The 27761-nt window shown below is 39.9% G+C and overlaps 2 protein-coding genes across 3 annotated transcripts in view; one reads left to right on the forward strand and one right to left on the reverse strand.

The window, feature by feature from the left end:
- The window catches only part of ephb1 (EPH receptor B1), a 306795-nt gene that overhangs the window by 267903 nt on the left and 11131 nt on the right, over positions 1-27761 (reverse strand). Inside the window, exon 1 of one of the 2 annotated variants that reach the window (XM_089131063.1) lies at positions 1477-1736. The exons of the other annotated variant lie outside the window; for it this stretch is intronic. Within the exon in view, the coding sequence (XP_088987189.1) occupies positions 1477-1546 (70 nt within the window). The 5' untranslated portion in view covers positions 1547-1736. Of the gene's footprint in view, positions 1-1476; positions 1737-27761 lie in introns of those variants that run through there. 2 annotated transcript variants of the gene reach the window in all.
- On the forward strand, positions 15814-22020 carry LOC120488913 (uncharacterized). Its single transcript, XM_089131062.1, has 2 exons — positions 15814-19833; positions 19867-22020. Exon 1 carries the CDS (start codon positions 15814-15816, stop codon positions 19291-19293), a length of 3480 nt encoding a protein of 1159 aa, XP_088987188.1. The 3' UTR covers positions 19294-19833; positions 19867-22020.

The raw sequence follows: 27761 nt of genomic DNA on the forward strand, positions 1-27761 counted from the left end.
ACTGCACACAGATTTTGAGCAATACCTGTACGAGTGTTTTCAGACAGAAGGACAGGCAAACAGGTTGTGTGATGGATGGAATTGGAGAGGCAGTGGAGATGGAAACAAATAGAGAATCCCTTCATGTTGGCTGTGTGTTCATTACTGATCTGGGGACCAATCTCAGGACACACACACACACACACACAGTATGCCGAACTGAACGTCTGATTTCTGGCGCGGCTGCAACAACCAGTCAACCACCATCTGTCAAATGCCAGACTTTGAGATTTTTTTTCCTCCCTTTCTCATTTTTGCAGTGTTTCTGCTTGATTTTCAGAATAAATCACTGACGTGACCTGAATACAACACAAAACTGGTCTTCATCAGTGGTTTGTTTGTATTCACAGAATATAAATGTCCCTGGGTTTGTCAATTAAATAGTTCACATGAAAAATTAAATGATCTATGTCATTATTTATACCATTCCAAACCTGTCTCTTTCTTCAGTCAGTGCAACACAACAGGAGATGAGAAGCAGAATGACAGTCACCATCCACTTTTATCGTGTGGAAGAAAGGCTGAGACTGTCAGTCTGTAACATTCTTCTTAACATCTCCTTTTGTGCCTCATAGAAGAAAGCAAGTCATACAATTTTTTTTTTTGAGATGTAAATAGAGTAAATGACAGAATAATCTGGGTGAACCATCCTGAATGTGTGGTTATATTCTTGTTGCTTGCTTTTTAAATGTATCTAAGATTAAAGTGCATTATAAAAAGTCAGTTGATTCATTTTTAAAGCACAAAATCTCACCAAACCAAATGATACCACCAGTTTCCAAAAATAATCTCTCTTTTTACCTCTAAGATTTAAATACCCAAGAAAAAATAACATAACAATTACCCTAACCCTAACCCTTACAGATCATACTGCACATTGCATCTTCTGTACAGGTTACCAAACATCCTTTACGTTTACCCACACACTCGTATGTGGCTGGTAGACCTTTTTGAACCAGCAACAAACCGGCTAGTCATACCAGTTTAAGGTAAACAAGCTTTCCCTTGATCATAACTGGCCATCAGCAAGTCCAAGATGGTCAAAACTGTTTTTTTTAGCTGGCCCAAAGCAGGTTGAGGAATAACGTTTTTGTTCATTCATGAACCTGCTATAAAACACCCATTGTGTTCTTTACCACAGTTACCATGTTAAAATCCAGCAGGGTTTAAGTAACGTTAATCCAACCAGCTTCATTCATTCCTAAACATTCAGCACCACGACCATCCCACGTCTATGGAACCGCCAAAGAAACTCCTTCTCAACTCCGTTGGAACCATACATTTTTTTTTTTGTTTGTTTGTTTTCCATACTCAACTTAGTCCTCACGAATAAAGTCCAGCGCAATTTCACGCTACGAGACATTACCTGTCAAACCTGGAGCGTGACACGCTCCAAGGAGCGCGTCAAAAAAAATAGACAAACATCCACATATTTACCTTCCATCGCGAAAACGGCCGTTATAGCACACAAAGTCGTTATTAATCCTAGAGTCATGGTAAAAGACATTGGCCGCTGCCGCGGTGTCCACTTGATTTGGGAAAACCGGACGGCGTGAAGTGCGCGTAAAATCCGTCACTTGTCACGAAGGGTGATATTCCAGCGAGCGAGCGAGCGGCGTGGAGTCACATCGCAGGCAGTAGTAAAAGAGTGAGTGAGTGGATGCTGTCACGGACGCTGAGCGCCGAGACGAGAGCTTGGGAGACAACGGACCCCCCCGAAAACCCCTTTAAAACGAATGGACCAATCAGACACTGCAAACCGAAAACCACCAACCAATCACAGACATTCTCTCCTTTCAGCACGCATTGTTATTCAAAACAAAAACTTTTCAGTGATTCTCTATGAGGAGAGATACGTCTTCGGTTGGAAGGGAAATAGCGAACTCAGGTGGCCACAAGCGGAACTTCACAGTTCAGATTTAAAGGTGTAAATCACTTCTCTCAAGTTTTTTATTTTTTATTTTATTTTGTTGTCTTTTGGTGCCACCTAAATCACAAAAGATTAAATTAGATGCTTCTCTAAATCAGTCTTTAAATAGGTATCATACACAACACAATGTTGCTTTTTGACTCATTTGCATGAAACCGAGTAGTAGGTGACTAACACGAACACATATTTATTTAGGGCAATATATAAAAGAAGTTTTATATGTTATGTATAATGATAATAAAGTTGCATTACTGTTAAACTTACTGTACAAATAAATCTAGTTTTCTAGAAAGTTTTACAAATCCACACAGGACTATCTGGATGTTGCTACTGTTGTAATGGAAATTATAATCAAATAAAAAAATCAGTAACCTATTCTTTTTACTGATCATAATTCACGGCTACAATTAGAGCAAGAATAAAGCATGTGTCCCTGGAACATAAAAGTATTTGTCTAAAGACAGATTTGGCTCTGGTTTGTGCCTCTTCTTTTATGATTGATAGTTTTAGAATAAGCATTTGACATGAAACTTTATAAAAATGACATGGTCTGGGTTGTTTTTGCAACTGGTCTGTCAGGAGAAATAAATCAAATAGTTTCTTGTCTTTCTAATCATATGGGCATGCTGTAGTTGTAAATTATTTGAAAGCAATAGAAGTAGTAGCCGAGGTCTGACAAAAAAAAAAAAACTCAACGTCTTGCATCATCCTGCAAGACTCCAGCCCAAAGGTAGACAGCAAATTATGACTGAAGCAATCTGCAAAGTGAAAGTGGGGTTTAGGCAGACGATTGGAACAGAAAGCGAGTCAGGTGAACACATTCTTGCCTTTCCTTTCACTACTAATGAGATTGAAAGAAACTTTGAAGCAAACACAAACAAGATTGTGACTTCACCTATCTAAGCTTCAAATATATAAAATATTAACAATACTATTACATTAGCATATTATGTAACAAAATGTGCATAATTTCAAATTGACGTAGTCCCAACAGAACATCCAGGTGGGTGGATGGATGGGTGGATGGGTAGGTGGGTGGATGGATGGGTGGATCGATACAGGTGGATGGATGGATGGGTGGGTGGATGGATGGATGGATATGGGTGGGTGGATGGATGGATGGATGGATGGATGGATGGATGGGTGGATCGATGAGTGGATGGATGGATAGATGGATGGATGGGTGGGTGGGTGGATCGATGGGTGGATGGATGGATGGATGGATTGATGTGGATGGATGGGTGGAAGGATGGATGTGGATGGATGGATGGATGGGTGGGTTGGGGATGGATGGATGGATAGATAGATCTTTTTTGTCTTTAATTTAGACTTAAAGCTAAACAGTTAAAGCATTAGACTTAAGACTGAACAATTAAAGCAGATAGTATCACTGTTTTTAAAATAGGTTGAAAGCACAAACATTAAGTATTCATCAACATAAATCATCAACATGCTATAGTTTGGTTACTTCTTCTCTAGAGCTAACCTAAAAGAAAAACAGAAAAATCAAAGCAAAACCAAAACACCAGCCAAGCTAATACACTCCTAACTAGTCTAACCCTTTACCCAGGTCAAATTCCTTCTGAAAGCAAGTATATGTTTTCATATATGAACCATAATTAACGATGTGAAATGTTTTGCTGTTAATTGGAGCTCTTTTTATTAGCACATTGAGCTTAATAAGCAGAGGATGTAAATGAGTTCGAGCTGGCTGTGCGCAGTGGGCCACTGCTGGGGAACCGCTGTTCTCAAGCACTGACTTTACAAGACTAGAGCGAGACAAGAACAAAACCGACCTGTCAGGAGAGCAACACACACTCACACTCACACACACACACATTCTCAGACATCCAAACTGTGTGCACCTTGAGGTTTTGGATGTACGCAGCTAAATGGGTGTGCATGTGCCTTTCTCAGTGCCAGCAGAGTTGTTCTGAGAATTGTGTGTGCATGCTGAAGCCGTCATTATCTTCATAAGGGCAGGAGGAAGACATTTGCATTCAAATTGGACTCTAATTGCCCTGCAAAGTCAGGGACATTTTATAATCATATTTATGCAAACAGCACACGTCACAGTCTACTCTTCCTCACTTCGTTCCCAAGGATTGACTTTTTGGAACACACAGCTCATAGTATTTTAGAAGTATGCACAATATGCAAATGTTCACATCCTCTGCTTTATAGAGCAGAGAAAACATTATGGAATACTTCATCCCACAATCCAATGTATTCGACCTTTTCTGCCTTTTATAGTAACAAATGAACTAGAATTATGATTTTAAGGTTTTGTTGTTGTTTATCTTGAGATAGTCAAAAATTCATACATTTTACACAAAATCAGATAAGAGGCTGCACATAGTGAGGTCATGTGACAGGATACTAATCATTATACATATTTTCATATGAGCATCTTTTCTCTGAGGAGAAAAAAAGAACAGAAATTAACATACCTCGACACACATACACTACAACCTGAAAAATAAATAAACCAAATGTATTTGAAATACATTTAGTTTATGGCAAGCACACTACAAATACCTTTACATATTGATGCCCTTAATTACAAATAACCAGCAATTGTACTTTTGGTATACTAAAATGATAATTAAAGTCTGCTAAATTGCAACCAGTAATTTTAATTAGTTATCCAGAGGTCCAACGTATATTTTATTGTGCTAAAATTTTACTATTGCGAGAATGCTTTAGGTAGACTTTAAAGGAGCAATGTGTGACTTTTAGCGACATCTAGTGGTTCGGTTGCGAGTTTGCACCAGGTTTGCACTAAGGGCTCATCCCACTGCTCACCCCTCCCTTTCGAAGAAGCTACGGTTGCTAAAACGGGACAAACATCTCGTCGGCTGAGACAGCAGAGAATAGCCAGAGTAAGCCAAGAGTGTGTAACATTGTCACTGTTTCTGTACCACAGTCCATTATAAACCACATCATGAATACTGTCTGTTTACAAAGTCATAGTCAGGTGAGGATCAAGGGTTTTAATATATAATTTAATAAAATAATAATCAGCTGATTGTCTCACAAACGTAACCAGCAGCACATTTCTCCCCACATACTGTAGCAAACCCATAATACAGCGAGGGAGCAGCTATATATTTTTTCTAACAGGGTAGTAATAGTTTAGCTGGCTAATATGAGCTGTTACTGTGGCAGAGCTGGGACTCGTCCGCATGAGTCCAAAGGTCGGAACTGCGCGCGCTGTTACAATCATGTCATCTCCGCATCCCATAGATACTATTTACTACACACAATAGGCTTTTTTCTCTGATTTTGAAAATTCTTCGCGATCGACTTTAGTGATAAAAGACTTTAGTAAAAGTCTCTATCGACGGGTTAGTGATTCTTGTAACGTACTGTTTTACAACGCATTCTCACCCCAAGGCGTCACCTTTGACCATGCTTCAATATTTGACGTTTTAGGCGCCCTTTAGCGTCACTTACATGACGCGATCCTACGGCGTCATCTAACTGACGCTAAAGGAAAGCGTCAGTTAGAGGACGCGGTTAGGTTTAGGTGTGGGGTGGGGGTAGGGTACACACGATCCTAGGGCGTCATCTAACTGACGCTAAAGGGCGCCTAAAGCGTCAGATATTGAAGCATGTCCAAATGTTTCCCAAGGCGTCAGTTAGGTGACGCCTTGGGAGTGAGAATGGGCTGTGTTTTACGGTCAATGACATGAATACTAATCATCAGCTGTCTCACGAACGTAACAGCACTATCCCCAACATAACAAACCCATAACACAGCGAGGGAGAACTAAGTTACATGAAACAATCCCAACTACATATTTTACACCACTCACAAGGGAAAAGTCACTACTCACGGAGTGTAAGGCTAGCTTCCAGCTTTCCGCTACTTCTCTTTCAAGGTAGTGATGAAACGCGTTCTGTAGCGCTGTTTGTTCGCGTTCGGCTACGGTAGGAATATGACGTCACAACATGGCGACCTTCATGGAAGGGGATTCCCTCGGTTATGGAGCTATTAATGTCTCATTCTAAGGTAATAAAAACATTACGGCTAATTAAGTAAGTTCTTTATACACCACTGAAAACATAGTTATGGATGTCATATTGCATTTCTGTTAATAGATACTTAACTTTGTTACACATTGCACCTTTAAATATCTTGCATTTAAACACTGATATATACAGAGATCCAACGCATTCGCATCCCAAGGCGTCATATACTGACGCTTTTGCAAATGCGTATACATCCAATGCACATGGCACCCTTTAGTGTTAATATAACACGCTTCGGTTATGGGTAGGTTTAGGTATGGGGTAGGGCTATGGTTAGACCACTAGGAGGCGCCTTCTGGCCCATATATATCTGCATCTCATATTGACGCTAAAGGGCGCCATGTGCATTGGATGCATACGCTTTGGCAAAAGCGTCAGTAAATGACACCTTGGGATGAGAAAGGGCTGAGAGGGAATGAGTTGCCTGTGGAAATTTGATTGGCTCCGAGTTTGTCCAATTTCAAGTCACTTTTAAAAACCCACTTGCATATTAGGATTGTTTTATTGCTTTCTGATAACCTACAGACCCTGCCTGCTTGAAAGTGGACTGTGTTCACTCAATGTTTTTATTTTTATTTTATTTTATGTTATTCTTTTTATTCCTCTGTTTCTTGTGTTGTGAAGCACTTTGGTCAGTCTGCGGCTGTGTTAAATGTGCAATATAAATAAAGTAAACTTAAAACTTGAACTTGAGAGATCATACTATCTTTACTAAAAGGATTGACACAAACAAATCTGCAGGCCCTGACAAACTGGATCTCATTGCCATGCCCTTAACTACTATTTTGAATCCGTGTTTGAATACAAATGTCATTCCTCTCATCTGTGACTGTGACCATACCATATTAAATAACTACAGCCCAATCTCTGCAGACCAATTCTAGAATCCCTTTTCAGTGATCAGTTAAAGAACTTTTTTTACAGTCATAATGTGTTGTCTGACTTCCAATCTGGTTTTAGAAAAGGACATACTACAACATCGGCAGCTTTTAAGGTTTTAATTGACTTTGTCGAATCCATGGATAATAAACAGCATTGTGCAGCCCTTTTTATTGACCTTTCAAAGGCATTTGATACAGTGGACCACATAGTGGTTAAACAGAGACTGTATAGAGCTGGGCTTTGAGAGAAAACTGTTGGCTGGTTTGTTAATTACCTTACAGACAGAACTCAGTGTGCGCAGGCAGAGGATTGTACTTCTCGCAACCTCCAAATAACAAAAGGCGTGCCCCAGGGGTCAGTCTTGGGGCCACTACTATTCATTCTTTATATAAATAACATTGATCATAACATGTCTGATGTAAAATTTCGTTTTTATGCTGATGACACTGTACTGTATTGCTCTGCACCCACAGCAGACCGGGCCCTCTCCCAGTTACAACTTTTAACACGCTTCAACAGAATCTTTAAGATTTAAAACTTGTTTAAAACACAGATAAAACTGAAGTAATGCTTTTTTTCAAATTCTAAATCTATATCAAATCTCCCGTCAATCCTTACTTCCCAGGGTATGAAAATCGAATGTGTTTCTAAGTACCGATATCTTGGTGTTTTAATTGATGAATCTCTTTATTTTAGCCATCATACTCAGCTAGCAAAAAGATTAAAACTTAAATTTGGATTTTACTTCAGAATCAAATCCTGCCATTTGTTCAAATCTAGAAAAAGGCTGGTCGCTGCCATGTTTATGTCTGTACTTGACTATGGTGATGTTTTATAGACCATTTCAAAAGATGTAAACAACACTGGTCCAGAAGCACTTCCTGTTTCAGTTTGTAACTGTTTTCTTTATTTCACATGTAAAGAAAACATCTTAAAGGTGTTTGTTTAACTTTTTGATTCAGTTTTAAATGTTCTGTTGGTTGTATTTTATCCCAGCTTTTATGTAGTGTTAAACAACTGAAACAGGAAGTGCTTCTGGACCAGTGTTGTTTACATCTTGTGAAATGGTCTATATATGCATGCGTCATCTCAAAGTTTACATGCACTGGACACTGTATACTATGGATCTTTGAGGTTCATCACTGGTATGAAAGGCCTCACTCACTATTCATACTTTGCACGTGACATCACAAATACTGGCTGGTGGGCAAGAACGGCGTTCTCCAGCAACGAAACCCAGTAAACCAGTCAAGGATCTTGCCAGGACATCACCAGTTTTTATACAAAAGTTGTATAAAACCAGATAAGATAAGCAACCTTCACAGTATAATTTCAACATTTGTTTGAATACAATGGGTGTTTGATCATGTAATTAATCGTGTCTTTATGTTAAACTGTAGCTTTGTCCATCGTCCATTTTGTGATATCTATGGTTTTCAATGAGAACAGTAGAGCTAGATTATTTAAAGAGGAATTATTACTGCTTGATTATCTAAAAAAAATCTTGTCGGCTTTACACAATTTAACTACCTTCACCTTGGAGTTAATCCTAGTCCATAGTTATGCAGCTAGCTCGCTAACAGACTTGATAGCAAGCTAGCTGCAGGCATCCATGGTTTGCCCGCCAGGCATCCATGGTAGTCATGTGACTGCAAAGTATGAATTGTGAACTGTATGAACATGTTGGATGGCCTCCACTGTCAATCTACAAGGAGACTTTGGGAAGCATTTGACCATGCTTCAATATCTGACGCTTTAGGCGCCCTTTAGCGTCGTTTAGATGACGCCCTAGGATCGCGTGTACCCTACCCCCACCCCACACCTAAACCTAACCGCGTCCTCTACTGACGCTTTCCTTTAGTGTCAGTTAGATGACGCCGTAGGATCGCGTCATGTAAGTGACGCTAAAGGGCGCCTAAAACGTCAAATATTGAAGCATGGTCAAAGGTGACGCCTTGGGGTGAGAATGTGTTGTCAACACTGGTTTATCTTCATCCACAAGGCTATTTTAGGTCTCCTCCCATCGTACCTTTTGACCTATATCAGTATAAATAGTACCAGGACTTATAATCTTCGCTCCCAGGATCTTTTCCTGCTATCTGTCCAAAAGGTTAGAACTGAGCTAGGAAAAAAGGCTTTTAAAGTTTGCGGCTCCTTCTGCTTGGAACAATTTACAGAAATCCATGAAACTTATTGAGCTCGTCTCATTGGTTGCTTTTACGAGGTTGTTGATTGACATGGAGGCAGCCACATCTGGCTGCAGATGTGTTTTTAGGATTGTGGTTGACTTTGAAAGATTTGCTGTGTCAGTTGTTTTATGTTTCTAGTGTTTTTGCATATTTGACCTATATGTGATATAGTACTGCTACCTGTTTTGGCCAGGACACTCTTGAAAAAGAGATTTTAAATCTCAATGCGTCTCATCCTGGTTAAATAAAGGTTTAATAATAATAAAAAAAGTGATATTACAACACATTTTAGGCTTAATATTAAGAAATGTGCAATAAAGAAGTACTCCAAATAAAGTTTATTTATAATATCTACATATCAGTAAGTCTCAAGCGATGTGACAGTAGCCTAAATATCTTAATGGATGTGTAGTTTACTTACATATTATACTTATAGGTTTTTTTTTTTTTTTTTTTCTATCGTTCTTGATGTGAACAGGCTTTTAGAGTGTTTGGGCTTATAGAGTGAATCTAAGCAGCGATGTGCTTCTTACTTATGGGCTGAATGTCCATCTCTCTCTAAGGTGTGCTGAAACCAGCGCAGTCTCACCCCAAAAAGTCGTATAACTGTCGTTTTGGGACGTCTTTTGACCATACGTCAATATTCGCCTTTTTAGGTCCCCCTTAAACGTCGGTAGATTAGGTTATGGGATCCTAACTCTACCCCAGACCTAAACCTAACCCTAAACCTAACCCGTCACCTAACTGACGTTAAAGGTAAAGCGTCAGTTGTATGACGGCCCGGGATCGCCATCTAGCGACGTTTAAGGGGGCCCTAAAAAGGCGAATATTGACGTATGGTCAAAAGACGTCCCAAAACGTCAGTTATATGACTTTTTGGGATGAGAATGTGTTGCTGAAACAGATGGTGTAGACAAAGAGACAGTCATCAGACAGGGGGCTTGCAGACCAACCCTGCTGTATCCAGTTCTACAGTTATCAATAGAGAGGCCGTCCCACCTGCCTCGCTCTTTTCCAGTTCATCTCCTCATCTGCATCCCATCAGACTGATTTGGCATTGGATGTCCTGCACCTGATAACACTTGAAGAGCATCCACTACGGTCATCTGTCTCTCTCTCCCTCTCCCTCTTCCTCTCTCGCTCCCACACGCTGGCTTGTATCTCTCCTGGGTTCCTTCTCCAATACTGGAGAGGAAATTCAATCGTGCTTTAGTAATCTCATTGAGGCCCACAGCCAGACCAGGCTATGCTGACATGACTGTCACACAACAGTATTGCATTAGAAACATGCAGCATGTCATTTCCCCTCTGAAATAACAGCGGTACATGGCGAGAGGCCGCTGTATACTGACAGACTATTGATTATGCCTGGCAAATTACAGCTACAGCCTATATGAGCTGAAACACCAGCACTGGCCCAGAAACACATTTCAAGTCTGACAACACAGCTGTGTGTTTCAAATATACACACAAGTGTGGGATCAACTCAGCCTGTGTTAGGAACATGCAGTCTGTTGAAAGCATTTAAGGCCCAATCACACCAAGAACGACTATAATGATAACGATAAAGATATCGTTTTACAAATCGTTCTATAGCACGATTCTGGATAAATTGAAAATCACTTTTTTTTTTTTTTCAAACAGAGATCACGAATCTCCCATGCAATTCCCAACATGCAATTTACTAGAGGTCCTGACAAAATGTTAATTTTTCTGATTTACAAAATCTTTCATTTATCTGATTTATTAAAAAAAAAAAAAAAACATGGTTTGATTCAATTATTTAATGGCTTGTTATGCAATATACTCTGTTGAATAGGTACTCATTAATAGCTCATCAATAACTGCGACTGTTAAAAAAAATGATGTGCATGTATAGTCAACGCATTCTCATCCCAAAGCGCCATATACAACGCTTTTGCAAAAGCGTAAATATCCAACGCACATGGCACCCTTTAACGTCAAATGACACGCAGATATATTTGGGCAGAAGGCGCCCCCTAGTGGTCTAACCCTTACCCTACACCATACCTAAACTTAACCATAACCGAAGCGTCTCATTAGACGTTAAAGGGTGCCGTTACGTTAAAGACGTTAAAGTCAACGCATTCTCATCCCAAAGCGCCATATACAACGCTTTTGCAAAAGCGTAAATATCCAACGCACATGGCACCCTTTAAACGTCTAATGAGGCGCTTCGGTTATGGTTAAGTTTAGGTATGGTGTAGGGTAAGGGTTAGACCACTAGGGGGTGCCTTCTGCCCAAATATATCTGAGTGTCATTTGACGTTAAAGGGTGACATGTGCGTTGGATATTTACGCTTTTGCAAAAGCGTCCTATATGGCGCTTTGGGATGAGAACGGGCTCGTATAGTATGAGTTTGTATGAATGAAATCCAGACTATAGGCCTACTTCATGGCGAATGTCATTATCATGTGACCTGGGGTCAGTTGTGTTGCATCTGTGCCATTTACTAATCCCCTCCTGTGTCCTCATGGGATAGTAAAGTGTCCATCGTATACCCACTTCAGAATCTCGCCGGACTAATAGGTCATTTGGGTACTTGTTGCCTACTCTTTTATGAGTACTGTGAATTCGGACATAATTCTTTTGTCATATGGAACTGTTTTTTACCTAATATAAATGGAATCAGCCAACGACTCAGTCATAAATACTTGTTTCATTCCTGGATGAATCAGCATTTTACGAATATCTTGAATGAATGATTCAATGACAAATACATTTTTTTTAACAGTCACTTGTCGTTATTTCACTTCAGCTGTGGTAAAGTATGCAAAGTTAGCATCATTATACGGGAACCAGAAAGTGTCCGACTTCAAGTCTCCGTTTACAGCTCCTCCCCGCCTGCGCCGAATCAAGCCGATCGGTTACATCCAGCCGCAGCCGATGTCGAACACACCTATTGTGTTTCTAAAGAGCGTATTACCCTCCTCCATCCCCAGGTCCTCCTCTTGTCCAGTCAGGATTTGGCCTTCTGAGTGGACTTTGAAGCAGAATAAATTCTCGAATTATGTACTTTTATATCTCAAATTAATGATATCTGCAATACATTCATGTTGGTTCTGTTTATACCCTAAGGAGGGTTATTGCTGCTCTCCCTGCTCTTATCCATGCTAGGCTGCACTGATGCGCAGAAATATACCACCAATCCTAACTGTATACTAACTGTCAATCATATTTGATGATAGTGGTCCTGACAGAACTTAAATGTAAAAATGTCTAAACATTTAAAAGTCCAATCAAAAACTGAGTCAAGAAAGAGATGGGCTGAATTCAGAATATGTAATACTTGTATACTACTCTTAGTATTGAAGATTCACAATCTCATCATTTAATGTTGTTTTTAGTTTTTTATTGTTTTTATTAATAATCATAATCATTAGTATTATGCATGTGATTTACACTTTTTTTAATATACATTTTTTATACTTTTCATATATCATTCATAATCATTTATAATCTACATTTACTGTGGAAGACTTTTAGAGTTTGGGGGACCTTGGGGGGAAGTTGAGTGTATTATGTTTCTTTCCGTGGAGCAGAATATACATTTCAATGATTGATGGAGAGCAGATGTTTCTGGAACAGCTATATGTACTGTGTAAGTTCTTTGTTTGGACAGAGAGAGGAAAAATACAGAGAAGCAGAAGGACGATCTTTGCTGGTCCACTCTCTCTCCCTTATGTCTTATATAAATTGGTAAAATAAATAACATATATTGGCAGAATGACTGGTGTCTTTTCATTAAATTAAATAACAAGGGGAAACGAAGATTTTAAATCTACATTTTTGGCGTCACACGAAAAGGATAGCATACCCAGGCATTCGTCTCAATCATTTCAGGTAAGACTTTTTTTCCTTTCTCAAAGTTTTAAGTCTGCCTGATGATTAGAGACAGTGACTGAAATGCTGAAAAGAACTGTGTTATTTTAAGTACCAGTTGTTTTGCCAATGAATATGGGACATAAGGAAAAATTATATAAAAATTAATCAAATTAAATAATCAAACTGAATTAGGCTTATTTAGGTTCTCTGAAAAGTAAACCTCAAACAATATTTGAAATGCTGGGATAGAGGTGGATCTTTTTTAGAAAAAAGACCATCTAGTCAGAAATTTGGAATTAGCTGTAAAACGGTTAAGCTAGTAAAATTTGCTTGGTTATAACTGCGACGTGGTTGGATAGTGGCGGGACTGTTTAAAAGAAGGCAGAGTAATCCCTAAAACATCCAGCACACCGAAGATTCGTTCTCAGAAGGAGACGAGGGAAGTTTAACACGAGCGATACTTGATTGACCAAAGCGGTTAAATGTGGCGGGACTGTTTTAAAAATGATGGCAGAGTAATCCCTAAAACATTGTAACACGCTAGAGTTATACAAGTATAAAAGGCGCCCTTGTAACTAGCTAGGATCGTGGGCATTCTGAACCTGACCGTAAAGCTGTTCAAATATTTGAGGAGACTGATCCGAGTTAACTTTAATAAAAAATTAAATACCAAAGAAATTAATCTGAGATAAAATCCAAAGTATTTAAAAAGAAAGGGAAAAAGGAACCTTTTAAAACTTTTTGAGTTTTAAAAAGAAAACTAAAATACTGAAAAGCATTAGAGTTAACTTTTCTTTAATTTTTTCTTTTGTTCTGTGAGTGAGGGAGAAAGAGAGTGAAGCAGCCCCTCCCTTCAGAATTGCCCTGTACCTTCACACACACACATCCAGTTGGAAAGGGAGAGAAGCAGGGAGCCCCATACACACATACTTCCACACACACATAGGCTGCAGCTCTGAGCACACACACACACACACACACACATACATACACAGACAGCCTGCAGCTCTGAGCACACACACATACGCATCACATAGGCTGCAGTTTCTGAACATAGACGCACATACCGTTTAATTCACACACATATAGGCACACATACATTCCTGCTGTTCTGAGCAGAAACTTTGAAACACTTGAAGATGGCAGCAAGTGTCTGTACCAGCAGCACAATAGCTGAATGGTACCTTGAAAAGAAGAAGAACAAGAAACTAACTAAACTTTTGAAAAAAGGACTGGACATTAATGCATCTATGAATGAGCAGTTAAGCTGGTTCGAGTCCCAAAAAGACAAGATAAAATCAAAAGCATTTCCAATTTTAGCAGCTAATTGGATTGTGAAACAAGGTGGAATTTGTTGCGACTTACATGGAGGTCCGGTACCGCTTGTTGAAGTTATGAAGCCTCAGCTTGAAGCATACCACAAATTAAACAAAATCATGTCCATCACATGTCCAGAGAAGGAAAACACAACCAGTGATGATTTATTTGATCCAGATTGGACAAATATAATAACTGAAGCTGAAAGGAAATATTCACAAGCACCAGTGAAATCCGCGACAACAGTAACGCCTCCACCTTACAAACCAATTTATCCACCTTTGCCTGAACAATATACAAGTTCATCTAAACCTCTGACGCAGCCTCAAGCTTCAAGATCAAACGGAGGTCCAGTTGACAAAATGTATATTGCATCTGCACAAGCAGCTCCAATAATAACAAGATCTAAATCAGCCCAGCCAAGCAGAGACATGATGAGATGTACACCAGCTCATAATTATGGATCTGACTGGGGTGATGAGACAAGAGATGATGACATGATTACAATTGACAAAATCGGTCCTGAGTTTTCTTCACCTGTGATTAAAAGGGAAGAGTCGCAACCTGAGATGATGACCGAAGAAAGACCATTTACTCCGGGAGAACGACAAGCCATTCTCTCAGCCTTGCCTCCTCTGAAGAGACAAGATCCAAACACAGAGTTTTGGCGAGAATTAGACTCCCTGGTTGAAGCACATCAAATGACACTAAGAGACATTCACACCATTGTGAAAGCTAAAATCCCAAGAGACCGATGGGAACGCCTGCCAGCGTCGATAACAACAGCCCAATGGGTAGACTTGTGGGTTGATGGCCAAGGACGACCCCTGGGTCTTTGGCAAACATTAGATGTATTCCGAAAGGAAATCCAAGAAATCTTGGGAAGCGGTAAAATTCCATTCACTTCAGTGACATTGATTAAGCAAAAGGATGATGAATCTCCAGACGAATATGCTCTGCGTAAGTGGAACACTTATGAGAGATGGGCTCTCTGCGCTAAGAAACAACCTGACAGAGATGATGTACAATTCACTGACACACTTGTGGATGGCTTTAGCTCTAAATACCAACAAGCGTTATCACTTGGAGTCAATCCAGGCGAAACATATGACCAAATTATGCAATGGGCTGGCCGTCTAGAGATGGCGATGAGATCAAACAAGGAAGAAGGAAACAAGACAAATCGAAAAGGAGTGGCAACAGCTCAATACAACATGGATACAAAGAATAAGATTGTTGTTTGTGGCAATTGTGGAAAGCGTGGCCACTCAAGAAAAGACTGCTGGGCTAAAGGTGGTGGAGCAGAAGGTCAAGGTCCATCATTTAAACAAGTCACTGCGAAAAATCATGATGAAACCTCTCAAGGGAAGACATGGACGGACGCACAAGTCCGTCAACTCATAGAGGGGATTATGCGTCCGCAATAGGAATCAGCGGCCCCCTGTATTAGTAAGAAAAGAGACAATCGCCTTTTCATCAATGCATTAATAGGGGGCCACCCATGTGATATCCTGGTTGACACAGGAGCCTCAATTTCAATAACAGATCTGAACCTACCTACAACAGATGAAGCTATGGAAGTTGAAGGAGTTGGAGGAGGTATCACAACATTTCGTAAAAGTATCCAAGTTCCACTACAAATACATGAAGATGAAGTCGTATGGACATCTTTCTGGGTGGGACCGAATTCACAAGGAAGCCTCATTGGCATGGACATACTTCCATTGTTGAACATGATCATCTTCACTGACAGTCGTCAAATCGCTACAACAGCTGGGATAATACCACACGAAGATCGCACATGTAATTTGAGTTCAGTTGGTGCAGCAAAACCAATTATCAGAGACTGGACCAAAGACGGTGTGTGGGGTCTTCTGTGCAGTTTACATCCAGAAGTTTGGGCTAAACACAAATTTGATTGTGGCAAAGCCAACATTGACCCTGTTGTTATTGAAGGGCCGACACATGCCCCTCATAAACAATACCCTATCCGACCTGAAGCAAGACGAGCCGTGGAAGAGATAGTGGCAGACTTGGAAGCTGAAGGGATCATCAGACAAACTTCATCAACTACTAATAGTCCTGTCTGGCCTGTCAAGAAATCGGATAACTCATGGAGATTAACCATTGATTACACAAGACTCAACAGTGTAACACCAAAACCGCATCCTATTGTGGCCAATCCTGCCACCATTCTGAATGATATTCCAGGAAATGCAAGGATTTTCACAGTACTAGATGTACTGTCTGCTTTCTGGTCTATACCTATTGACGAAAAATCTCAAGAGAAACTTGCCTTCACAGTGGGTGCAAAACAGTATGTCTGGAACAGACTCCCACAAGGACTTAATATTTCTCCTGTGGTATTTCACAGAACTTTGGATCAGTTCTTAACTGAGCAAAAAGCTGAAATTGAGAGTTCAGGAAGTGTTTGCCTCCAATACGTGGATGACTTGTTAATTGCAAGCCCAGATGAAAACAGCCACATATTTGCTCTGAATATTGTCCTACAAGCCCTTAAGAAAGGAGGATTCAAAGTCAACCCCGACAAAGCACAGCTGGCCAAAACCAAGGTTATCTACTTGGGCCAAGAAATATCTGTCGAGGGAAGGAGACTGACAACAGAGCGTGTGGAGGCATTACGGCAACTTCCAAAACCTCTAACAGTTACAGGAATGAGGAAAGTGATGGGACTTTTCAACTATTGTCGTCAGTATATTCCTGATTTTGCCAGCATCACCAGCCCCCTCATTGACTTGTACAAGGGAGGAAAGCCTGGAATGGAACAGATAAACTGGACACCGGAAGCTGAGGAAGCATTTACTTCAATGAAAGAAAAACTGACTTCAGCCCCAGCCTTGGGACTTCCTGATGGACGATTGCCATTTCATTTGTGGACCAGGGTGGGAGATGAGACGTACTCAGCAGTACTGTGTCAAAAACCAGGTGATCGATACAAACCAGTTGGATACTTTTCCACAAAGATTCCTGTTACAATGATTGGTCAACCACGATGTATACAAGCTCTCGATGGTGCCACATGGGCAGTGGATGCTGTGGAAAATTTGATAGGAGCACAAACAATCATATTGCATACTCCACACAGTATAGTGACGTTGCTGAACAACACAAACATCAAGACCATTACTGATGCAAGGAGAGCAAAATGGGAAGCAACTTTGTTGAACAAGGATTTGAGAGTGGAAATCATCAGAGACACATCCCTTAACCCTGCAACGATGATGATCGAACCACACGAGGGAACACCACATGAGTGTGAAAAACAAGTAGAAGAAGAAAGTCTTGGTCCTGTTAGTCCAACACCTCTTGAAAATCCAGACAAGGAGTTATGGGTCGATGGATCCAGTTACTATGTTGATGGAAAACGACATACTGGATGGGCTGTAGTGGAAGCTGATGGAAATGTCGTGAAGAAAGGAGCTCTTTCTGGGCATTTTTCAGCACAAGTAGCTGAGCTCATAGCACTTGCAGAAGCTTTCGAATTATCGGAAGGACAACGAGTCAACATCTACACAGATAGTCGTTATGCTTTTGGAGTGGTCCATGACTACCTTGCCCTGTGGAAAAAACGTGGACTTATCACCAGCAATGGGAGCGAAATACAACATGCTTCCATAATTCGTCGTTTGATTGCAGCATGTCACCTACCCAGAGAAGCAGCCGTGATCAAAGTAAAATCACATCAATCTGACAAGTCCAAAGAAAGTCAAGGAAACACGGCAGCAGATGCAGCGGCCAGAGAAGCAGCACTACTTCCTCTTACTCCTGTTACCTTGGTAAAGGAAAACACCGAAGATAATCCTGAGCTCCGCCTTCTGTCATATCAAACTGAGACAGATGAAGAGAAAGAACAATGGATAAAAGCGGGAGCGAAAGAGGATGATCAAGCTATCTGGAGAATTCCAACAGGACAAGTGGTGATGCCTATCGGAACAAGAAGGGAACTAATGCAGCTGTATCATGGAAAAGTACATGCTGGAGCAAAAGCAATGAAAGCTCAAATCAGCGAGACGTGGTGGTGGCCACGAATGATGAGAGACATTGATGATTACTGTAGAAGATGCTTGATCTGTCTGAAAGCAAATGTTGGAAAATCTGTAAAGGTGCGGATGTCACATGCACCCAGACCAACAGGTCCATGGACACATCTCCAAATCGATTTCACAGGACCTTTGTCACCCAGTGGAGGGTACCAATACATTCTAGTAATCATGGACAGATTTACTAGATGGGTGGAAGCATTCCCAACAAAAACCTGCACTGCTGAAGCAGCCGCACGAGTGATGGTTGAACAAGTCTTTCCTCGCTGGGGTCTTCCATATGAACTTGATTCTGACAATGGAACTCACTTCACTGGAAAACTGATGAAGGAAGCAATGAAGTTGATGGGGATTAAACAGAAGTTTCACATCCCATATAGACCTGAGTCTTCAGGCCTAGTGGAACGGATGAACAGATCGTTGAAAACCGCTCTTACCAAGGCCATTCTGCAAACTGGCCAAGGATGGCATAAGTTGTTACCCGCAATTTTGTGGAATCTGAGAGCAACCCCGAACAGAGTAACGGGACTGACTCCTTTTGAACTGATGACTGGAAGAGCAATGGTTCTGCCTCCTGATGCTCCGCCGCCTGCGGGAACAGGAGGAGACTCTACTTTGTTCCAAGAGAAGCTGCGATGCTATCTTGCAATGCTGGACAAAGCAATCAAAGACAATAATAAGAAAGTGCGAGAAGCTCAACAGCAATGGGATGAAAAACATACCACTACTGACATTCCACACATTCCTGAGTTAGGCAGTTTTGTTATGGTCAAACGTATTCCCAGGAAAGGTTTAGAACCTAGGTGGGAGGGGCCATATGAGGTACTCTTAACAACAGATACAAGTGTCTGCCTAAAAGGGAAGGGTGTAGGAACAGATAGATGGTATCATTGGTCACAAGTTAAACCTTGCTTAGTGAATGAACAAAATGATGAAGGCTTAGGACCTGAGATTGAGCACTGTTCACTCATTAACTTTGGGAAAAAGGAGTGATGATTAATTATTTTTCTGCTTCCATTTCAGGAATCAATTCCATTGACATTGATTAGAGATGGTCGCAAGTTATTCTCGATACACAACGACAATGGTATGCTTGTTTTTAATTTTACTTGGCATTTACCAAGGAAGCCAAGCTTTATGGACTCCTCGAGTTCAAGAAATTACTCGGAATGCAACCCTGAAATCTGGCCAACGTTTTACTCTACCCTTTATTTCCAGATGGGGATTATGGGATTGGGTGCCACGTAATGATAAAGACCTTGCTAAATATCGAGTGGGCATCTACGGTGGATGTAACTTTCACCACCAATGTTACAAAAGCAGAGTAATTTGGCCGGTGAAAGATGGGGGGTATACCGGTAGTGCTCAAAGACGAGAAATTTGTTCAAAAGAACAATGTGAAATTGTGGGGTTAAACCTCATAACATCTACTGATGTGGAAATTAATTTCATTTTGAATCGTACCCACATGCTTACAATATGGGATTCATTAGCCCTAGGCTGTATCTATCCCATAGTGTTACCATGCGAGGGGTTTCTATGGGATGCTACCTCCAGGACAACTAGATTCAAGGGAAATTACATACGAGTTTGGCATTCGGAAGATGCGAATGAATATTGTGAGACTGAATTAGAAACTGGGGAAATTGGACGGTGTTTTTATCTTTCTGCGGGAAAGACAAACAAAGCTAAAACATGCCCAAGTACAACTATTGCACCAGCTCATGGTATATTGTTAGCAAAGGAAACCAAAACCTTGATAAACGAAGCTCATATGGTGTGACAACGCATTAATTATAACTTGATGTCTCTTCTTACTGTTTATGATCAGTCCTATTGTGGAAATTTCACAAAAATTAGGAGCTGGTTGGAAAAAGAAATTAAATATTATACCTCTAAGGATCCTCTTGGAAGTCGAAATCGTAAATCTCGAAGTATATGGGGAGACATAGCGGGGGTATTTGGCTCTGTCAATTCAATTAGTAATACTGCTCAGCTGAACCAAGTAAGTGAGTACTCTCAGTGGGTGGGAACAATGACTGGCAAAGGACTTACTGAGACTCTTCAAGGTTCTCTACATATTATAGCAGCGGGTCAGCATCTTAATGACGCAGCGAGGGAATTGGCAGATGCATTAGTGAAATCGTCTAATTTTGAGACACATCGTGCAGCGTGTTTATTTTTGGCTCAGAATTTGAAGGATCAAATGGTAGAGGATATTCAGGTTATTCGAATGGGTCAAGTTCCTGAGCGAATAGCGGGATCTTTGTTATTGGTTTTTGGAGAACAACTTAATTTGACTTCTGCTAAACATGCTCCATTAGTTAAAATCGCAATCAATGAAGATTTGTTGTCAGGTTCTGGAACATTACCTTTGATTATGGTCTGGCCTCAATATGGGAAACGCAATATTATGACAGTTAGACGATTCCAATCAATGGGGGTTAGACAAGGAAATTCAGTAATTAGATTGGGAAGGAATGGATATTGGGCTGAAGGTGAAACACCAATGATTTCTACTACAGACTGTTGTATTGAGGAACATGAGTGGGTAATTTGCTCATGTTCTACAATGTTTAGTCTGTCTCTTAATGGATCTGCAGTTTGGGAAGTAGTTCCTTTAGATCAAGCCACAGGTGCATGGCAGGTGTCAGAAGCACAGTGGTGTATATTACATGACGGAATAAATGAAAATATGATATACGGAGGAAAGCTATGTCCAATTCCTTCTGATCCATTTTGCGTTGAGATTCTCTATCCTCTTCAATTGGGTGGAATTCATGTTCCACATGTACAATTGTTGCAGTTAGATCCACAGTGGTGGAAAAATGATTTGGTGGAAGAGAGGAATTATGAACTCTTTGAAATGGTTAAGAGAGTTAAAGCAAGCGTTAAGGCAGCTCAAGAGGAGGGAATTCAAGCAATGGGTCATGTTATCGTAGCGAATGGAGTAGCTAAATTGATGTCTGAGAGGAAATTAGCTCGAATTCCAGGGAATTTAACATGGTTGGAATGGATAGTTTTGACTATGGTAGGAGTTTTTGTGTTTCTGTTAGTAATAAAACTTATCATATATGTGATAAGAAAGAGAAGTACCAAACCTTTTAGATTGGTTATTATTAACAAAATGGATAAAGCCGAGAATGGAAAATTCGGAGTGAGATAGGAGATTTTTTACACTACACTACTTACAAAACACAACCTCACAAACAATGAACACCCGCTTACTGATTTACAACCCCAAGGGATAGGACCCTTTAACATCAACGTTTATTTTAATTTCTTATTTTGGCTCGGAACTGGGGGATTTAATTAGTTAACGAGTTAATTAATTAATGAGTCCAGGCACGGGCAGAAGACTTTTTTAGTTTTTCTTTTCTTAGATGATTGGGGTTCATTTTAAATGCTTACACATAGATGTTAAATGACACATAGTATGCGGGGACATACCATGGGTTGGGTTTGTGTTTGTTATTTGTTTTCTTTTCTGTTTCAATTCTTTTGTCTTCTATGTCTATGTCTTGGTCTACTATTTCTCCTCAACACTATCACTTCAATAGGTTGGCCACCTGGAGATGATGGTGTGGAACTGACGGCCGTAGTTCCAGAGGAGGGACTGAAGATTCACAATCTCATCATTTAATGTTGTTTTTAGTTTTTTATTGTTTTTATTAATAATCATAATCATTAGTATTATGCATGTGATTTACACTTTTTTTAATATACATTTTTTATACTTTTCATATATCATTCATAATCATTTATAATCTACATTTACTGTGGAAGACTTTTAGAGTTTGGGGGACATTGGGGGGAAGTTGAGTGTATTATGTTTCTTTCCGTGGAGCAGAATATACATTTCAATGATTGATGGAGAGCAGATGTTTCTGGAACAGCTATATGTACTGTGTAAGTTCTTTGTTTGGACAGAGAGAGGAAAAATACAGAGAAGCAGAAGGACGATCTTTGCTGGTCCACTCTCTCTCCCTTATGTCTTATATAAATTGGTAAAATAAATAACATATATTGGCAGAATGACTGGTGTCTTTTCATTAAATTAAATAACAAGGGGAAACGAAGATTTTAAATCTACAGTATCTCTGCCATATCTTTGGAATAATAGGAATAGCAAGAGTCAAACACAATGGAAATGGAAGATCAAGTTGAGAGCATTGTATTGTGGGATAATGAATTCCACAGAGTATATGTCAACGCATTCTCACCCCAAGGCGTCACCTTTGACCATGCTTCAATATTTGACGTTTTAGGCGCCCTTTAGCGTCAGTTACATGTTGCGATCCTACGGTGTCATCTAACTGACGCTAAAGGAAAGCGTCAGGTAGATGACACGGTTAGGTTTAGGTGTGGGGTGAGGGTAGGGTACACGCGATCCTAGGGCGTCATCTAACTGACGCTAAAGGGTGCCTAAAGCATCAGATATTGAAGCATTGTCAAAATGCTTCCCAAGGCGTCAGTTAGGTGACGCCTTGGGGGTGGGAATGGGCTGTATCAATATCATCCAGGTATTGCAACAACGCATTCTCACCCCATGCGTCACCTTTGACCATGCTTCAATATTTGACGTTTTAGGCGCCCTTTAGCGTCACTTACATGACACGATCCTACGGCGTCATCTAACTGACGCTAAAGGAAAGCGTCAGTTAGAGGACGCGGTTATGTTTAGGTGTGGGGTGGGGGTAGGGTACATGCGATCCTAGGGCGTCATCTAACTGACGCTAAAGGGCACCTAAAGCGTCAGATATTGAAGCATGTCCAAATGCTTCCCAAGGCGTCAGTTAGGTGACGCCTTGGGAGTGAGAATGGGCTGATTGCAAATGTACTAAACTAAGAGCAGGATGATCAATTCTGAACGTGTTTTTGAAATGGACTACTAATGTGCTTCAACTTAAATGCAGCAATTTAGTCTAGCATTTCAAAAAAACAAATGAGGTTTATAATTAAAGTTGTTTCAAAAACCTAAAGTTGACCTTGAATATTAAAGCTGTGCAGTTCTTCTGCCTCTAATTGAAGCTGAAAATGCAAGGTTGCAAGAGGTTATGCCGGGCAGCTCGGTAATCACAAGTATTATACAAAGTAATGATTTAAAAAAAAAAAAAAACATTTTGTGGAAAGGCAGTACAAACTCAAACACAGCCTCTAATCACCTTGAGATTTCTCCCTTGGGAAACTTCAAGGGCAGAAGCAGAGATTCAAACAGACGATTCATGCTTTCGTGGCAAGTAAATAGCAGCAGGATGTACAGAACTTATTAAAATTCAAATTGCAACTACAATGGTAAAGTATCAAATGAACCATTAACTAAAACTAACAGATACTTTAAAAAGAACATGCCAATACGCAATTACTCAGATAAATTAGTTGAAATGCATTACCAGATATACTGTATGAATCCACCTGCTTGAACATCTCAATGAAAATGTTATACTGCAAGAGTAGATTTTTTCAATAACTGGCAACTATCAAAGCCAAATAATAAACGTGTGCTGACAGGGACCTCTCTGATGACAAAACTGGGAACAGCTGGGAGTGGGATATATTACATTAACACATTTGCTTAGATTAAAATTTGCTGCTATAGGAAAGACTTATTTGTTCTACGGTTATTTCTATTATTTTATTTTAATTCATATTGCATTAACTGTCATTAGAATAACCTTTTTTTAGTATGATGTTCCCATTATGTGTTAAAAAAGAAAAGTAATCGTATTTACTGGATTGTAAAGTTTTTGTTTGGATTGTGAAAGGTGAGTACTGTATACGGATGCATTTTGATCAAATTATAAAAGTTAAAGGTGGAATACCTAAGATTTTTGCATTTAAATATACCAAAATCACAAGGCCAGTGTTATATATTTAGCGAAGATGATAACTTACAATATTCCAAATGTTTCAAACAATGTTTAAATCGCGTGAAAATTGAGATTTTAACCAAGGAAACGGGGCGTGTGAGCAGGGGTGAGCTGGGAGTCGCGAGTCAATCGCATCATATCCGCTTACCTCGGTTTCCGCTCGTACTACGTGTAGTCCTGGACAAATGCGGTAGTTGTAGTTGTGCGTTAGCGTCTATCAAGCAACAAACGTCAGCTTGTTTCGCGCATTTGTTATGGAATGGAGCACAATTATTATTTTCATTTATTCTCGGAATGTGAACTGTTGGCTGTAAAGGGGGTCGCACACCGGACGAGAAGCGCCGCGCCACGTTTATAGGACAACTCCACAGTAACGTTATCGAACACCGGACGCGCACTTTCTCATCAGTGTATGGCCAGCAATATTGTTCTGTTTAATGACAGGAAATGAAGATAATGTCTGTTCTATGTTATGATTGTACTGTACAATTAAATACAATCGTTGCTGAGTCTGCATTCTGAAAACTTTACCTCAGATCATCTGTTCACTGAATGAATTGAGAATCTCACCTGAAAAATCTAATAACATCAGCAATTGTCATTCAAGCAGCTGATTTCTGTAAATGAATGCAAACTAAATGCATATTGAAGCATAGGGCGAAGTCAGGATCCATTAGCAACGATTTGAGACAAAAATTATTAAAAAAAAATGATACAAAACTATGTAAATGGCGCTCTGTGGCGCAGCAGGATTTTGAACACGGTCCTGAGGCGTTGCTGGGCGCCGCCGGTATGTGTACACTTATAGATAATAATGTGTTCGAATTTTAAATATGTGGCGAGACGCGGCGTTGAGCTTCTCGTCCGGATGTGCGACCCAACGATAATTTTGTGAAACTGTAGCTGTGGTTGAATACTTACACAACATGAAAAGATGTGTCAAATGTACATGATTTTTATTTTTATAAAGTTACCAAAAAGGAGGACCAGCCACGTCAACTCCTTGCAAGAGACCTGCCCCTTCAAACCCTCTCCACCATAGCTTCATCCAGTGACTCGTACAGTAACATCTGTGATAACTAATTTACTTTTAAACCTGACTTCTCTTGCGGTTATTTCAGTTTAAGGAAAAACAAGCATGTAAACGCAACATTTATAGAAATCGAACTTTACCTCATCCATGACAACTAATTTTCGATTCCTGTCTCTGACTGATTTATCCACGGTGGAGTTGAAAACAACAGTTCCCATCATTCCGGGTTTCTCCACGTCGTCATCAAGCAAAGCCGTTGTTGTTGTTGTTTTGAATGTAGCGCCATCTAGCGGCATCTAAATCTTAGGTATTGTAGCTTTAAAGTCGGCATGAAATGGAAATTTCAACTTTTCCTCTCTATTATGACGTATATATTGAGTTAAATGACTTATTTAACAAACAAACAAAAATGTTTGGTAATTGGAAAATTGGTTTCTTACGATTGGAAATTGGAAAGTTGAATTGTTGATTTTTGCAGCTAATTCCAGCATTCTCGAATGATTGACAGGTTGCTGGAGGAAAGGGATTATTGTCCCGCCCTCGCGCCGGTGCAAGCGTCATCAGAGAAAAGGATTTTGTGTGAGGGAGCGTTTATGTTCAGGATAAAAATTAAAATAAATAAATAATAATGCGTACTGATAAATCATTTATAATAAACTCTGCAAAATTCCATAAAAAAAGAATAGCCCATTTTGGTTTCATGGTGACTTTAAGAAAATAAATAGGGTCAATTTTGATTTCATGCCTTTGATTTCATATTATCTGAGAGACTTGTTCTGAATGCTCTAGCAACACTAGGCCAGCAGTATTGACCAAAAAATTGAGAGAAAGAGTGTGTGTGTGTGTGTGTCTGTGTGTCAGGTACAGAACTGGGCCAGAGTTTTACACAAAACACAGCACTTTGGCCCGCTGCTACTGTCATCTGCTTCCGCTGCTCTCTGAGCCCATTCATCATTTTTAATGGTGTCTCTCTGCATCCTCTTTTCTGTGAGTGTGTGTGGATTTATGATGGTGTGGATTTTCATGCCTACTTCCGACACACTAAATCCAACCTTTGACCCCTGGGTCATCTCTAGAGAGGAACTGCAGCCTGGACCAATCAATCCTTGTTTGCTTTCAAACACACAAGGGAGAGAAACACACTAGATTTTGAACTGGCTCCTTCTCATTCACATGTCCATACTGGTAATTTTCGCACAAAAAGATTACAGACAAAAAAACAGCACAGCTCACAGTGTGGTGGACAAAGAAGAAACCAATACTCAATGGGGAGGGTAAACAAATGCTGCTAAAATCAATACTGGTTTTGTTTGGGCTTAATTGATATGGGTGTTGTGAGTGAATGAGAAGAGAGTAACAATAACAGAGAGAAAAGAAAGTCACCCCTATGTTTTATAATTTAATCAAGTTTAAATTAACCCCATTTAGGGCAACAATCCGATTTATTTTATCCAATTTTATCCAATTTTAATTTTCATATATATTCAATTCCAATATCCAATTTTAACAATCCATTTTAACAATCCAAGCGCATGGTCTAAAGCGCACGGCACAAACGCACTTATGTCGTGTCTGAAACCACATTTGCTAGTTTAACGATGGGAAAAATGGTCGGCGTGCCCGCCGCATGGTCTAAAAGTGTTATCCCTATTCTCTTAATGAGTAATGGGTGTGTTTTGGGCGCAACGTGCAATAAACCAATCAAAGTCTCATCTCCCAGTTCTCAAAGAAGGTTGTGCTCGCGCCATGACGGATTTGATATTTACATGGTGGAATTTGATAGTGGAAAGACTGAACGCTTTTCCAGAGAGGAAACGGATCTGCTCGTGTGCAAGGTTAAAGTGCGCAAGCAGACCATCTACGGGACAAGCCGGATTCCACCATGTCTTTAGATACACAATAATAATCTTTAACATTTTAATACTTTAATTTTTTAATATTTGGCCAGTTTGTGTGCCGCTGCGCAGAGTGTGGTCACGTGTTGTACCCACCTATAGGCGCACATTATTGACGTGCTCTTTAAATAACAAAAACAAATATTGCGCCATTGACTTTAGACCAGGATTTTGTTGGTCAATGGGGCAGTCTATTTTATTTGCCTCAAAGTAGCAATGCGCCAACAATGCGCCCAAACACTCCTCATTTTCAGACCAGCACACAAGGGTGCACAAATGGGTGGAAATGCATTTGCTATTTAAACAATGTGGCGCAGGATGTGGAAAATGATAACTGCGTCAGGCTGAAAATACCAAAAAAAACTCTTGCGTAACGCCTGGGGCTCCATTGTGTCATATGTATGAGAGAGCGCTAGTCTGGACTGATGAAAATATAAATAAATAAATAAATAAATAAAATAGATAAATTCAATTAAAATAAATAAGACAAAAGAGAAATAAATAAAGGAGAAATATTATAAATAAGAGAAAAATAAAAAGTCAAACAACTCAAGAAATAAAAAAAACAAAGTAATATTATACATAAAAGAAATGAGAACTAATGAAAAAAATAGGGAGCTTTATGATTTAGAAAAATTCAGCTTTGTGGTATTTATAGCACTT

The sequence above is a fragment of the Pimephales promelas genome, chromosome 5 (genome assembly GCF_988280905.1).
Source record: "Pimephales promelas chromosome 5, fPimPro1.hap1.1, whole genome shotgun sequence".
Lineage (NCBI taxonomy): Eukaryota > Metazoa > Chordata > Actinopteri > Cypriniformes > Leuciscidae > Pimephales > Pimephales promelas.

Excerpts from the sequence above, each read along its gene's own strand:
- LOC120488913 (XM_089131062.1), top strand. The coding sequence starts at position 15,814 with ATGGAAGTTGAAGGAGTTGGAGGAGGTATCACAACATTTCGTAAAAGT.